Source organism: Copadichromis virginalis, linkage group LG9 (assembly GCF_057382275.1).
Source record: "Copadichromis virginalis isolate Kocher_CV1m ecotype Utaka linkage group LG9, C_Virginalis_male_GT1.1, whole genome shotgun sequence".
Lineage (NCBI taxonomy): Eukaryota > Metazoa > Chordata > Actinopteri > Cichliformes > Cichlidae > Copadichromis > Copadichromis virginalis.
The window spans coordinates 26279658-26296186 of record NC_140626.1 but is presented as its reverse complement, the minus strand read 5'-3'; the positions used below and the strand labels follow the sequence as shown (position 1 = coordinate 26296186).

General features: G+C 40.9%; 1 protein-coding gene across 2 annotated transcripts in view; it reads left to right on the top strand.

The window, feature by feature from the left end:
- Positions 1-16327, top strand: part of trpa1b (transient receptor potential cation channel, subfamily A, member 1b) — a 51161-nt gene extending 34834 nt beyond the window's left edge. For both annotated transcript variants that reach the window (XM_085468498.1, XM_085468497.1), the window contains 19 exons: positions 5793-5892; positions 5992-6092; positions 7217-7392; positions 9527-9691; positions 9839-9953; positions 10159-10325; positions 10743-10833; positions 11001-11060; positions 11143-11235; positions 12472-12542; positions 12668-12824; positions 12976-13065; positions 13299-13468; positions 13549-13678; positions 14136-14318; positions 14501-14569; positions 14793-14894; positions 15007-15125; positions 15459-16327. In XM_085468498.1, coding sequence (XP_085324624.1) covers positions 5793-5892; positions 5992-6092; positions 7217-7392; positions 9527-9691; positions 9839-9953; positions 10159-10325; positions 10743-10833; positions 11001-11060; positions 11143-11235; positions 12472-12542; positions 12668-12824; positions 12976-13065; positions 13299-13468; positions 13549-13678; positions 14136-14318; positions 14501-14569; positions 14793-14894; positions 15007-15125; positions 15459-15672 — 2373 coding nt within the window. In that variant the 3' untranslated portion in view covers positions 15673-16327. The remainder of the gene's footprint in view (positions 1-5792; positions 5893-5991; positions 6093-7216; positions 7393-9526; positions 9692-9838; positions 9954-10158; positions 10326-10742; positions 10834-11000; positions 11061-11142; positions 11236-12471; positions 12543-12667; positions 12825-12975; positions 13066-13298; positions 13469-13548; positions 13679-14135; positions 14319-14500; positions 14570-14792; positions 14895-15006; positions 15126-15458) is intronic.
- Positions 16328-16529: the final 202 nt, after the last annotated feature.

Genomic DNA, 16529 nt, shown 5'->3' with positions numbered 1-16529 from the left:
AGTGGGGGAACTTGCACAATCGGTGGCTGACTAAATACTTTTTTGCCCCACTGTATTTTCTGATTGATTTTTTATCCTTCGGTGCATCAAACCGACACAAACATTATAAAAACAGCAGTCCCCCCCCCACATATGCTGAAATCTAAAAGGCAAATAAACTGTGAATCTCTATTCACTGCAGGTTGGATTTCAATTAGTAAAATCTTCCACTCGACTATGTTTGTTCCCATTGCTACAATCAAACAATATTTGCTATTTTAAATACACTCCTGAGTAAATATTACAGGTGCTGCCCATTGCTTGTGGACCACCTGTCACCATCTGTTGCACTTTGATGGTTCTAATAGAATGGTGTTGCTAGGTAGGAAGCGTAGTCCAAGTTTATTTCAAGTCTACTCTTTTAGATGTGGCAAGCAGTAGATGAACCTTAGTGTGTTTATCTCAAAAACTATAAAACTATAAAACAGTGGTCTGCACGGGGTGTGGTTCATGAAATGTTTATTTCGTTTAGGTGCTATTTTAGTTCCCCGTCTAAAAACGTTTTTCTCGCTATGGCACATGTGCATACAGTGGGGCAAAAAAGTATTTAGTCAGCCACCGATTGTGCAAGTTCCCCCACTTAAAATGATGACAGAGGTCAGTAATTTGCACCAGAGGTACACTTCAACTGTGAGAGACAGAATGTGAAAAAAAAATCCATGAATCCACATGGTAGGATTTGTAAAGAATTTATTCGTAAATCAGGGTGGAAAATAAGTATTTGGTCAATAACAAAAATACAACTCAATACTTTGTAACATAACCTTTGTTGGCAATAACAGGGGTCAAACGTTTACTATAGGTCTTTACCAGGTTTGCACACACAGTAGCTGGTATTTTGGCCCATTCCTCCATGCAGATCTTCTCGAGAGCAGTGATGTTTTGGGGCTGTCGCCGAGCAACACGGACTTTCAACTCCCGCCACAGATTTTCTATGGGGTTGAGGTCTGGAGACTGGCTAGGCCACTCCAGGACTTTCAAATGCTTCTTACGGAGCCACTCCTTTGTTGCCCGGGCGGTGTGTTTTGGATCATTGTCATGTTGGAAGACCCAGCCTCGTTTCATCTTCAAAGTTCGCACTGATGGAAGGAGGTTTTGGCTCAAAATCTCACGATACATGGCCCCATTCATTCTGTCCTTAACACGGATCAGTCGTCCTGTCCCCTTGGCAGAAAAACAGCCCCATAGCATGATGTTTCCACCCCCATGCTTCACAGTAGGTATGGTGTTCTTGGGATGCAACTCAGTATTCTTCTTCCTCCAAACACGACGAGTTGAGTTTATACTAAAAAGTTCTACTTTGGTTTCATCTGACCACATGACATTCTCCCAATCCTCTGCTGTATCATCCATGTGCTCTCTGGCAAACGTCAGACGGGCCTGGACATGCACTGGCTTCAGCAGCGGAACACGTCTGGCACTGCGGGATTTGATTCCCTGCCGTTGTAGTGTGTTACTGATGGTGACCTTTGTTACTTTGGTCCCAGCTCTCTGCAGGTCATTCACCAGGTCCCCCCGTGTGGTTCTGGGATCTTTGCTCACCGTTCTCATGATCATTTTGACCCCACGGGATGAGATCTTGTGTGGAGCCCCAGATCGAGGGAGATTATCAGTGGTCTTGTATGTCTTCCATTTTCTGATGATTGCTCCCACAGTTGATTTTTTCACACCAAGCTGCTTGCCTATTGTAGATTCACTCTTCCCAGTCTGATGCAGGTCTACAATACTTTTCCTGGTGTCCTTCGAAAGCTGTTTGGTCTTGGCCATGGCGGAGTTTGGAGTCTGACTGTTTGAGGCTGTGGACAGGTGTCTTTTATACAGATGATGAGTTCAAACAGGTGCCATTCATACAGGTAACGAGTGGGGGACAGAAAAGCTTCTTACAGAAGACGTTACAGGTCTGTGAGAGCCAGAGATTTTCCTTGTTTGAGGTGACCAAATACTTATTTTCCACCCTGATTTACGAATAAATTCTTTACAAATCCTACCATGTGAATTCATGGATTTTTTTTTCACATTCTGTCTCTCACAGTTGAAGTGTACCTCTGGTGCAAATTACTGACCTCTGTCATCATTTTAAGTGGGGGAACTTGCACAATCGGTGGCTGACTAAATACTTTTTTGCCCCACTGTATTTTCTGATTGATTTTTTATCCTTCGGTGCATCAAACCGACACAAACATTATAAAAACAGCAGTCCCCCCCCCACATATGCTGAAATCTAAAAGGCAAATAAACTGTGAATCTCTATTCACTGCAGGTTGGATTTCAATTAGTAAAATCTTCCACTCGACTATGTTTGTTCCCATTGCTACAATCAAACAATATTTGCTATTTTAAATACACTCCTGAGTAAATATTACAGGTGCTGCCCATTGCTTGTGGACCACCTGTCACCATCTGTTGCACTTTGATGGTTCTAATAGAATGGTGTTGCTAGGTAGGAAGCGTAGTCCAAGTTTATTTCAAGTCTACTCTTTTAGATGTGGCAAGCAGTAGATGAACCTTAGTGTGTTTATCTCAAAAACTATAAAACTATAAAACAGTGGTCTGCACGGGGTGTGGTTCATGAAATGTTTATTTCGTTTAGGTGCTATTTTAGTTCCCCGTCTAAAAACGTTTTTCTCGCTATGGCACATGTGCATACAGTGGGGCAAAAAAGTATTTAGTCAGCCACCGATTGTGCAAGTTCCCCCACTTAAAATGATGACAGAGGTCAGTAATTTGCACCAGAGGTACACTTCAACTGTGAGAGACAGAATGTGAAAAAAAAATCCATGAATTCACATGGTAGGATTTGTAAAGAATTTATTCGTAAATCAGGGTGGAAAATAAGTATTTGGTCACCTCAAACAAGGAAAATCTCTGGCTCTCACAGACCTGTAACGTCTTCTGTAAGAAGCTTTTCTGTCCCCCACTCGTTACCTGTATGAATGGCACCTGTTTGAACTCATCATCTGTATAAAAGACACCTGTCCACAGCCTCAAACAGTCAGACTCCAAACTCCGCCATGGCCAAGACCAAACAGCTTTCGAAGGACACCAGGAAAAGTATTGTAGACCTGCATCAGACTGGGAAGAGTGAATCTACAATAGGCAAGCAGCTTGGTGTGAAAAAATCAACTGTGGGAGCAATCATCAGAAAATGGAAGACATACAAGACCACTGATAATCTCCCTCGATCTGGGGCTCCACACAAGATCTCATCCCGTGGGGTCAAAATGATCATGAGAACGGTGAGCAAAGATCCCAGAACCACACGGGGGGACCTGGTGAATGACCTGCAGAGAGCTGGGACCAAAGTAACAAAGGTCACCATCAGTAACACACTACAACGGCAGGGAATCAAATCCCGCAGTGCCAGACGTGTTCCGCTGCTGAAGCCAGTGCATGTCCAGGCCCGTCTGACGTTTGCCAGAGAGCACATGGATGATACAGCAGAGGATTGGGAGAATGTCATGTGGTCAGATGAAACCAAAGTAGAACTTTTTAGTATAAACTCAACTCGTCGTGTTTGGAGGAAGAAGAATACTGAGTTGCATCCCAAGAACACCATACCTACTGTGAAGCATGGGGGTGGAAACATCATGCTATGGGGCTGTTTTTCTGCCAAGGGGACAGGACGACTGATCCGTGTTAAGGACAGAATGAATGGGGCCATGTATCGTGAGATTTTGAGCCAAAACCTCCTTCCATCAGTGAGAACTTTGAAGATGAAACGAGGCTGGGTCTTCCAACATGACAATGATCCAAAACACACCGCCCGGGCAACAAAGGAGTGGCTCCGTAAGAAGCATTTGAAAGTCCTGGAGTGGCCTAGCCAGTCTCCAGACCTCAACCCCATAGAAAATCTGTGGCGGGAGTTGAAAGTCCGTGTTGCTCGGCGACAGCCCCAAAACATCACTGCTCTCGAGAAGATCTGCATGGAGGAATGGGCCAAAATACCAGCTACTGTGTGTGCAAACCTGGTAAAGACCTATAGTAAACGTTTGACCCCTGTTATTGCCAACAAAGGTTATGTTACAAAGTATTGAGTTGTATTTTTGTTATTGACCAAATACTTATTTTCCACCCTGATTTACGAATAAATTCTTTACAAATCCTACCATGTGGATTCATGGATTTTTTTTTCACATTCTGTCTCTCACAGTTGAAGTGTACCTCTGGTGCAAATTACTGACCTCTGTCATCATTTTAGGTGGGGGAACTTGCACAATCGGTGGCTGACTAAATACTTTTTTGCCCCACTGTATATTTGTGGAAATCTCAGATAGAGGTGTGCAAAAGTAGGTTCTCGTGTTTACCCTAACTATAGAGCCCTGCTCAATTTGTAAGTTTGCTCACTTCCAAAGAAATGAACCATGTCTAATTTTTATGGTAGTTTCATTCTACTCTGGAATGATACTACTAGTATCAGCCAGAAATCCAAAACACACATTACATAAACGTTATGAACTGATTTGGATGTCAGCATTGATCGCCAAACAAAACATGACATAGTATGGAAAGACTGGCTGCCAGGTTTGCACACATCTCAGGAGGCATTTTGGCCCACTCCTCTTTATAGAAACTCTCCATGGCCTTATTCTTCTTAAGCCACTCCTTTGTTGCTTGGTCGTTTGTTTGATGGGTTGATGACCTATCATCAATCCATCTTTGATGTTCTGGCTGAGGGACGGAGGTTCATGGCCCGGTCCATTTGTCCGTCAATGCAGTTAAATTGTCCTGTACCCTTAGCAGAAAAACCAAAGCATAATGCTTCCACCTCCGTGCTTGACTGTGATGTTCTTTGAGTCATACTCAGCATTTCTCCTCCTCCAAACATGGTGTTTATAGTTGATGGCATAGAGCTCGAATTTGTTTTCATCTGACAACACCACTTTCAATCACTAGAAAACTTAAAACGAGGCCATTCATGTAGCTTCTCGAGCAGGGGGACCTTGCAGGTAGTGTGTTACCGTTGATGTTTTTGGTGACTGTGGTCCCAGCTCCCTTTAGATCATTAACCAGTCCCTGATCCAGCACCTTTCTCGTGATCATCCTCACCCCACGAGGCAAGATCTTGCATGCAGTTACAGACCAAGGGTGACTGATGGTTATTTTATATTTCTCCCTTTTCTGAATAATAGCACTGATGGTTTTGTGGCCCATTCAGCCTTGTGCAGGTCTACAATCTTGTCCCTGATATCCTTTGGCAGCTGTTTGGTCTTGTCTATGTTGGTGGAGAAGCTGAAATGGAAGAAAGTAATTCTGTGGAGAGTTGTGCTCTATATACATAACGCATTCAGGAGTATCCGTAATTGTTGGATTGCTGGATTGATTTATTGTTGTTTTTGTGCCAGATGGGTGGCACACAGCCAATCGTATTGCACTCAGTTAGATTCAAATCAATTTATATCTTTTATGTTACTTGTTTGTTCTTGAGTTTTGGTTGATAGTTTGCCTCTCTCAATTAAAATGAGACTACCATCATTTCTTTGTAATTTACTTCATTTAAAATTCAGCATGGGATCAAATTGTTTCCCCACTGTTTACTTCTTCTGCTATCATTACAAAATATCACCTGTTGGTCTGATTTGGTGAAGCTAAGTTAATGAAATTTGTTTAAAAGGACTTTTAAATGTGTTCGCTGATCCTCTTAAAACTGAGAATACTGTGGGGGTGTATTCATTGCTAATGTGCACACAATGCTTTTCATTTGTGTGCTAAAATTAAAGAGGTAACTTTAAAGCTGTAATGCATTCTATCTTCAGGGTGCAGACATTAACAGCACCGACTGCAAGGGAAACTCTCCTTTGCTGCTGGCTACGAGCTGTGGAGCATGGAAAACTGTGGCTCTGCTGCTGTCAAAAGGTGAGCTAAAGTAAATGACTTCTCCACCAGTAGTGCTCATATAATTTGCCTAATAATAAAGGTTGTAAACACTTATGCAAATGTTAATGATTTTTTTAGGAGCCAACGTTAACGTGAGAGACAAATGTGGCTGTAACTTTCTCCACCTGGCCATTCTGCAGCCAAAGGGCCTGAAAAACCTCCCGGAAGAAGTACTGCAGGTACTGCCAATCAGTCGGTAGCTTATTAAATGCACTGAATGCTGCTTAAACAAAAATGTCATTAAGTGGCTGGAATCTAATTACTGCACTGTCCTTGATCAGCTTGCCTGGAGCCTTCAAAAGTTGCGTGCTTTCAAAGCCAGCTGATCGAAGTTCATTACACTCTCGCCAAAGCCATATAGTCCTTTAAACACTGTGAGCTTTTTCCTGAAGCTACATCACTGTTAAAGACATAAAGACAGACAGTGTGAGAATAGCAGATCACAATAATTTTGTAGTTTCTGTTCGAGTATGGATAACTGTCAATTTTGTCATGTGCATAAAATATAGCATTTCAATTTTTTGCATTGCTTAGTATGCACGTGTTGGCCACTTTGTTAGGTACAGTTTCTAGATTCAACAAGGTGCTGGAAACATTCATCAGAGATCTGGGTCCATATTGACATGACAGCATTACACAGTTTCCGCAGATCTGCTCCCTTCCTCTCACAAATTCTCGACTCTACCATCAAAATACTGCGGAAGAAATTGATATTCATTAGATGTTTTTTCACTCTTCTAAATTATATCCTCAGTTTCCTGTGCTTAGCTGACAGGAGTGGGACCCGATGTGGTCCTCTGCTGCTGTAGCTCACCTGCTTGAAGGCTCAACACAAACATACCTCACTTGTAACAAATGATTATTTGAGTTATTGTCACCTTCCTATCATCTCAAAGAAGTCTAGCTATTCTCCTCTGACCTCTGCCATCAACATGGCATTTTCTCTCAGAGAACTGTCATTCACCAGATATTTTCTCTCTTCTCTGTAAAACCTAGAGATGCTTGTGCGGGGAAAATCCCAGTAGTTCATCTGTCTCTGAAACACTCAAACCAGCCCGCCTGGCACCAAAAAACTCATTCAAAATCACTTAAATCACATTTCTTCCCCATTTCTGATGCTTAGTTTGAACTTCAGCAGGTTACCTTGGTCATGTCTACATGACTGAATGTGCTGAGTTGTTGCTATGTGGTTGGCTGATTAGATTTGTCGAATAATAAGCAGTTGAACAGGTGTACCTAAGTGGTCGCCTGTGATTGTACAGTAAGAATGAAGTAGATGTGTTCATAATGCATTGGATTTTAGCTCAACAGTGTGAAGGCACTTTTAAGCTGTGAGGATAACGATGGCTGCACCCCACTCCACTACGCCTGCAGACTGGGAATCCACGACTCAGTGAAGAACATGCTGGGCCTCTCGGGGCAACTTGGACTCGCATGCAAGTCCAAGGACAAGAAGTCTGCCCTGCACTTCGCTGCTCAGTAAGACTTAACATAGCATAGATTTTCACTCAGTTACACAAACTTTGGAAATGGATTTGTTCAAACAAATGCAAAGTCATGGCTGTTGAAATTAATCAGATGATATTGACCACTGTATGATGGATGATGTGTAGCATATAAATCATTTCTGTTTGTTAATTTCAAGTACAATTTTTAGCTGTAATATCACCTAGTGCTGTGTGCCAGTGTAACTCCAGTGTTATTGTAAAACACTATATGCAGCTGTTACATCCACACAGAATTTCAAAGGTAGCTATCCATCCATCTGTCCATGCATGTATAAACAAGTATTGGCCTCTTTCCTGCTTTCTTAGTGTTTTGCATATTTGTCACGCTTACATGTTTCAGGTCATCAAGCAAATTTTAATACTAGACAAAGATCATTTGAGTAAATACAAAATGCAGTTTTTAAATAATGATTTTTTTATTAAGGGAAAGAAAAAAGGTATCCAAACCTGTGCTGTGAAAAAGTAATTTTCCTCTAAACCTAATAACTGGATGTCTGTGAAGGTTCTCAGTCATCCAGGTCATCGTAGTCAAAGGAGCTTGCTAAGAAAAGCATCTGGACTTTTCTTTGCAAGCTCCTTTGACTAATAACTGGATGTGCAAGAACTGCAAGAACTGTCTTTCACATCACTGTGGAGGAATTTTGGATCACTCTGTTTTACAGACCTTTTTTAATTCAGTCGCATTGGACACTACCAGCGCCTCGTTTAACTGTGGGTATGATGTTCTTTTTATCAAGTGCAGTATTCATTTTACATATGGGACAAAAACTTTCCAAGAAGTTCATCTTCTGTCTCGTCAGTCCTCAAATAGTCTGGGGGATCACCAAGATGTTTTTTGGCAAATGTGAGACGAGCGTTTGTGTTATTTTTGGTTAGCAGTGGTTTTCACCTTTGAAACCTTTTGCCCAATCTTATTGTTGAATCATGAACTCTGACCCTAACTTAGGCAAGTGAGATCTTCAGTTCTTTAGTTGTTGTTTTGGATTCTTATCTGACCTCCTGGATGAGTAATCAGTGCACCCTTGGAGTAATTCTATTAGGCTAGGCACTCCTGGGAAGATCACCCAGTGTTCCAGGTTTTCTCCATTTGATTGGCTTTGTATTCCTTTCCAAACTGAAGAAGTCAGTGACTTTGTTTCTTGTCTGTTCTTGAGTTTCCTTGGATCGTAGCATGATATGTTGCTTTTTGAGATCACTTTGTCAGACAGGCTCTCTTTAAGTGATGATTTGATTCACTAGTTCTGGCAATAATCAGTCCTGTGTGTAGTTAGGACAATTACTCTTTCCACACAGGGCCAGTTTGGTTTGGATAACTCCCCCCCCCCCCCCTCCCCACACACACACACACACACCTAATAATTGAAATTATCATTTAAAAAGTGCATTTTGTATTTATTCAGGTTATCATTCTCTAATATTTACATTTGTCTTATGATCTGGAACTAAACATAAGCAAAAAACTAAGAAACTTGGAAGGATGGAAATTCTTGTTGGCAGTGTATGTCCATTTGATTTGTAGTCAATCAAATGGACAGACGGATAATAAAACACCATTCCTTACTGTTCAGCTGTATAAAACCTCAATACATTCATGCCCCTAAAAGCTTTTAGAAGATTAATTCAAGTAACATACCTTAAATATTATGTAGTGACCCAAAGGAGCTGTCACAGGAACAGCATTTAATTAGTGAGCCACATGTGAACAAAATGTTACTCACAGTGTTTAATGGGTGGATTTTCAACATTATTATTATAGATTTTTCTATCATGAACACCCATTTCATTAGAACTAGAGGGCAGATGAAGGCCATGCTATGATATCATACCTTAACTCTTACAGAAGCCTCATTCTCTACTGTACAGACAATACTGCTGACCTGCTTAAAAGGTTCAGAGACAACAAAACATAATCTCCCAACTAAATATGTCACTTCTACTTTGTTCTTCTTACCGCTCCTAGCATTTTAAGCCTTTATTGCTACCTAGCCTACAGCCACAGATTCAAACCTGCAACAGTTGCCATGAGTGTCTTACAATAAAATTGTCTACAGGTATGGAGCTCTACCATTTCCTGACAATACAGTGATTTTACTTTTTTTTTTAAGGTATGGCCGCATCAATACATGTCACCGATTATTAGAGTCCATTACTGACTCTCGTCTGCTAAATGAAGGCGATGAGCGTGGCCTGACTCCACTCCATCTGGCCTCAAAAGAGGGACACACAAAAGTGGTGCAACTGTTGCTGCGCAAAGGAGCTCTCTTCCACAGGTAAAGCCAAACACACGTTGTGTGCACAGAAGCATGTACATGTGCAAGCATAAAAAATACACTGCTCAAAAACATTAAAGGAACGTGATGGTTTGAGTGATCGTTTTTTACAGTATACTAACCTGTAGAGAAATGTCCTGTTGACAGTGATTACAAGGGCTGGACTTGTCTGCACCACGCTGCTTCTGAAGGATACACACAAACGATGGATATCCTACTGGCAGCCAATCTCAAGCTGCTGGATAAAACAGATGAGGATGGGGTATTGCTTCCTGTTACTCCAAAACAATTTCACTGTGATCTGTGATATTTATTCTTGAACTAATTAATTTGTCCTGGCGATTTTTATACTAGGGTTATTTTTCCAGTTTAAACGTTAAAACACAAATAATTGCCATTCACTCCGAATAAGTCATCCGCCCCACACTGTAATGAATCTGAGAAGGTGTGTTCTGTTGTACTGACAGAACTCGGCACTCCACATCGCAGCGAGAGGTGGACACGTGGCTGCGGTCAGGCTGTTGCTGGCCAGGGGGGCGGAGATCATCTTAAACAAGAACCACACTTCATTCCTCCATGAGGCTTTGCAAAATGGGAGAAAAGACGTGGTCAATGCTGTAATTGACTGTGAAAGGTATTTTGTCAATAAAAAAACAAATAGAGCATATTAAAGAGCAAAAAGCTTAAATAATTTTTTCATTTATCCGTGCAATATTTAACTCTTTCTTGGATCTGTAAAAACTATGAATCTCCCAAATGTCAGCTACTGATTAGTGGGTTTGTGACAATGAATTTTTTCAGATAGCCCAATCTAATTAGTGAAAGAGGTAGGATAGATTTCTCAAGCTATAAGGGAGCATTTAATCCTCAAGTGACAAACTCACAATCATCAATCACTATTAGGAGTCATGCCATGCCACACAATAAAATGTGGGTAGTAGTGTGAATTGCTATCTGCAGCTGCCTGCAATGTGCCACTGAGAAATATTAAAGTGACTCTACAATCCAGTGGTTATAGTCGTGTCTGTGATCTTATTATTTTTTCTTGCAGGTGTGCTGAAGCTGTAAGTCTGTTCAATCCCGAAAGTAGTCAGCGATGCCCCATATTAGACATGATTGAGTTTCTGCCTGAAACTTACAAGGTTTGCTGCTGGCAAAATAAAGAAATAATAAAATAAAATAAAATCCATGTCATAAATCACTGTATACGGTCATCATAACTCACATCTTTCAGCATTTTTGTGTTGTGTGATCTGTTGTTACTTACTAAAGATTTAATTCCTCGTCACTGTGCCGCTTCTGTCAACAGCATCTTTTGGACCGCAGCATGAGGGAATCTGATGATGACCACAACAGCCCCGATTACCACGTAATCACACAAAACACGCATTAAACATATTGTTTGAAACACTGATCGGGAAAAAGATTAAACAACTCTTTTTGTGGCCTAGATTGAATATGACTTCAAATGGCTCCAAGCTCCGATTGAAGTGAAAGGGCAGATTTACAATGGGAATAAGGTTCAGCCACTGGCCGCTCTCAACGTAAGCAAACCTTTTTGTTACTCTTTTAACAGCTTCAGAATCCAAATGTTGTACTTCCACATGATTCACAAGCACTCAAGCTCTATTTCTGTCATGCATCAGCATCTAATGAGGCTCTGTAGACTTCACCGCTTGCCTTGATAACTTATGGGATCAGGATTGGCCTGTCCCTCCTCAGGGGCAGTGATGACACTTCCTCTATTAATCATTGGAAAGTGACAGTGACAACTACATAGACGCAGTGTGTGGCCTATTCAGAAATGTTTTTAATTTCTCTACATAGTTTAGTGACGATGACACTTTTATAACGACGTTCATTGTGCCTTTTTCCCCCACTCTCTTCCTGCCTTGAAAAATCACAAAAGAACATTCAAGCATCCCTGCTGTGATGCCACCACCAGCACTCTGCCCTTAGCACTCATCAGGAATCAAACTTGTCTGATTGGTTGTTGGCAAACAAATAATAGGCTTCTCCTATGTTCTTGCTACAACCTCCATGTGTTGTTAACATGGTTTCACCATTACAGACATTCAGCCCACCCTTATCGATATAAATATTGTGAACTAAAAGCTTTTGAGTATGTTACAAGAGAACAGGTCAAGAGAAACACTAGCTGTAGCCTCTAAAATGGCCAAAAAACAGTTCACCTCTGCAAAACATTTTCATCAGGAAACAGAAAATTGCCACCTCCATAAAGGTTGGACATATTATTACAGTGTTACATCTGCATCAATTTCAGCTCGTTGTGCTACCTAAATTGCCAGCAGAGGGTAGTTCAAGCGGGGTTTAATCTGCATGCAAATGTTCACAAATTTGGTGAGTGGCCAAGTCTACCGAGACCTAATAACAGCTTGTGGCAAATCACTGAGGCCAAGATACATTGTGCAATCTTTCCTCCAGTCCTCCGCACAGCAGCCACCCCTTCTTTTCTCGATAGCTTCGCACTATTTGGAAAATTACGACATCTTTCTGTAAATGTTTTAAAAAAATACAGCACCAGTTTACTCCTGCTGATGTCATCGTTTGTTAGGCCGTCAATAACTTGCTGTCAATAAAGAACAGTCAGGGTCAAGAGTCAAGTTTCTCACTGTCTCCGCCCTAAACCCAAACAACAGAGCGGTGGAGCTGGACTATTTCCAGCGCAACCCCTTTGGTTCTGCAGTGAGTACCACTGCTTGTGCAAAATGTGCTGTGTGTACTGACTGTGGGTCATTATTCTGTTACACCTCCTGCAGGCGATGGTGCAGTACAACCGCATCGAGCTCCTCAACCATCCCGTCTGCAAAAAGTATCTGGCAATGAAGTGGTGAGTATTCAGGAGGACTTGGCCCATGACCATATTTATTTTTACAGATTTATTCACCCTAGTCCAGCTCCAGTTAACATTTTACCTTGACCGTTGGTCCATGGTGTCCTCTGTTTTGTCCACAGGGTTGCTTATGGGAGCATAGCTCATGTGCTCAACATGTTTCTCTATCTGTTGGGCTTGCTGCCCTTAACTCACCTTATAGTGACTCTGAGACCCTCCGTGAACACTAGTGACACGGGCGAGCACAATATCATCATGGTTCCAGTATCTTTCACAGAGGTACTAATGGCTGTTGTGATGAGTAATAATGACTCTGACAGCATTATGAGGAAATTGTGATTGAAAACAAATGATCTGTCGTTCAAATTACTAGAAAAATACATCTTTACAAATGTGCCATTCAAAGTACGTCTCAACATTTGTTTCACAGCAACGTGTGTCCTTGTCCTTCTGCATGGTGATGGTATTGGTTATGAATATCTACTCGATAGGAAAGGAAGTGGTGCAGATATCACAGCAGGTACTGTCCTCTTATGGAAGTGTCATTACCTCACATAAAACATGTGCCCATAAATCTGTGCAGCACTGGGTCTGTGTGGACACACAGGCAATCAAGTGTGATGAATGCGTGCCCCCAGATTTAGATTTACAGCCCCTACTGAATAGCAAAAAGTCAGAATGTCACCTCCATGCTTAAGCTTAGCTGTTAAATTTGAAAAAAACCCTGATTTTATTCATCTCGTTGCTTCAAAGCGCTGGAAATACTTCACGGATTACTCCAACCAGAGCGACTGGATTTCAGCCATCTTCTCTATACTGTTCGTCGTCCCCCTCATGATCAATGCAGAGGGTTCTTTACACTGGCAAGCGGGGGCCATAGCAGTTTTAAATTCCTGGGTTGGATTTCTCCTTTATCTCCAGAGGTACTATTCACTCTGACTTAAATCCTCCACTTTCTCATAAAGTTGAGGTCACCAACCTGTTTATTCTCCTGATTCCTCAGGTTTGAGGGAGTTGGCATCTATGTTGTGATGTTCGGGGAGATTATGAAGACACTGGTCCGTATTGTATTGCTGTTCTTCTACCTGATGTTGGCTTTCAGTTTGGCCTTCCATGCCCTGATGCTCAATCAGGTATTAAAAGAACGCAGTGATGCATATAACCATACAATTCCTGCAGGATGAAAGGGTATCATCAGATTTTCAAAATTTTGCATGCATATCAATGATCTCCAGAGGATTCCTTCAGTAACACGCAGACCTTTTTAATAACATCAGGTCACAATTTTTGTAAGAACAGTCCCCTCACCCTTTCTTGTACCATCACACACACCTTAGAAAGCCACCAGAACGCTGTGTTCATGCACCACTGCATATTTTATTGACATGGCTGCTAAAGTCACCTAACTTTAAAACTTCACTGTTGTTCAAAGTTTAGGCCTGCACAAAACACTTGTGGGGATAGAACAATTCTTTAGTGTCCAGGCTGGGTACAGAAATGATTAAAACCTAGGCCATCTGGATGTCTGTTATAATAAAGTGTTTATTGCTAACATGCAATCACACGTTGCTGTTCTTTTTGTATCATTAGAGGGAGTTTAACAGCGTGCCGCTCTCTGTGGTACAAACCTTTGTGATGATGGTCGGGGAACTGAACTACCAGAACAACTTCCTGGATGAGTATCTGAATCATCGACTACCTTTTGGTATCCTGACATACTTCATTTTTGTGGTCTTTGTTCTGTTCATGCCAATCCTGCTCGTGAACCTGATGGTAAGCACACCCTGATCCCCAGCTGCATCTTAAAGTAGTTTATGTGGCTATACATTTGGCTTGTATGTTACTATAATAATTTCTGTTCTAGTGCTTTGACAGCAATTTTATCTAATCATGCTCTTGTCATAAGCTTTGTATTTTTAAAGGTCCTAACCAAAGATTCTTTGATTGTGTTGTAGATTGGTTTAGCAGTTGGAGACATTGCTGAAGTTCAAAGAAATGCTGCGCTGAAACGGATAGCCATGCAGGTTTGTATTAAACCAGGTTAATTTTTTTTAGCATAAAAATTACTTTGGATTTTTTTTTTAATTTGCCTTGTTCTTTTTTTGATGTTGTGGTGTTTTGCTCTTGAGCCATTTTAACAACATGCATGGAACACTGACACATAACAAGATGATATATATGATATCAATGATATATTCCTCGCCCAAAATCGAACCCTTGACTAAATACCAGCCCTTCTGACCCCAGATTGATCTGCACACCGCTCTGGAAGATAAGCTCCCTTATTGGTTTATGAAACGAGTTGACAAAAACTCCATTACCATCTATCCCAATCACAGGTGTTCCAGGGTAAGCTAAAAAAAAAGAAGAAACAGATGATGTGCAACATGATGATTTATGTCTATAACTTATAGCAGCGAAAGTTTTCTCCTTTATTAAACCTTCACATTTTTGATTGCAGCACTTTCTGAAGAAATTTTTCTATGGTGAAGAGGAAACCAATGAAGTCTGGAATCATCTGCAAGCCAAATCAAAGGCATGCACTTTGATCGAGAATGAGCTCAAAAAGCAGAAGACCAGGTAATGCATGCACATGAAAGTCAGTTTTCATGTTTCTAAAATCATAAAAGTGTGCAAGCTTATTATTGAGGTAATGGATGAGTATTACAGGTACAATGATCTAGACTGTGCATGCTGAAAGCTAAAGTGGGAATTAAGAAAAAGTAGTTTTTGATGCATGAGCGACCCCTACAGATCCCACTCTGTATCTCTGTTTCTATAGTAAGCGCATCAAGTCACCCAGGAGTCTGACCTTCCAGCAGTCTCATTATAAATCTAGGCAAGAGTGAATGAAGTCTGTCACTAAGTGACATGAATTGATTGTTTTGTCTTTGTTTTTCTTTTTCCCTGCAGAATGAAAGAGATGTCATGCCTGCTAGAGAAGCAGCACTGCCTCGTAAAGCTCATCATCCAGAAAATGGAGATCGCCTCTGAGGCTGACGAATATGACGGCCCCGTGAACGTCAGAGGGAGCACGTGGCCCGCTTTAGGTCAGGCTAAACCAAGCAGAGAGACTACATCTCGGTGGGTCCCACTGATGAAGGCCATCGAGGCCAGGCGAAAATGAAGACGATGAAACAACACAAAGTGACAACTAAACTCACTGCAAAGTGAATTGTCTCAAAAGACTAGATCTATATGGCATAAAAAGATATTAAATAGGTATAAATGTAATCACTTATATTCCAATTTAACAGCAGCGTTCACTATTTCCATGTTGTAACAGTAGTAACAGTTAATTATATTGTTATTAACAGACTTGTCCTAACTTGTATGTGGTTCTTGAGACGTTAAATACTTAAAACGATAATATTAATGGTATTATTGCAAAATCCTTCATTGTTGGGTAAAAAAATAACATTTCTTGTCCTGTAGGCTACTTTTAAGTTATACCAGTGAGCTACTGATAAATGATTTTTATAGTGTGCAAGCAGTACTGGCATATTTCTATTACACACTTTTTGTAAAGTGGCTTGAAGTCCAACTCCTGTTCTTTTACTCTATAGATAAGAAGGTTCATCAAACCTAATTTAAGTCTAATTTTTCATTAGATTGACATAATAAACATAGAATTTGTAGCTACAATAACAGTGTGCTTGCATCTATGTATCGTCCATCTGAAATGTGTGCTGTTGCGCCATCTTCTTTGGCTTGTTTCTGTCATTATTATGATGCACTTTGTCACATCTGCTCTTGTAAAATGGTACACAAATAAACATCATGACATCAACAGAAGCCTACATCGTATATTTTGTCATAAAATTCCAGCACACTGTTGGGCACAACTTGCCAAATAGCATAAAACAATAATAAATACATAAATTAAAAAGGTTATAGAAGTTGATGGTTATAGTCTCTGATTTGTGCGCTTTTCACTCAGCAGCTTAATGTGCTGCAGGCTTCTTCAAAGGCAATCATGGGAAT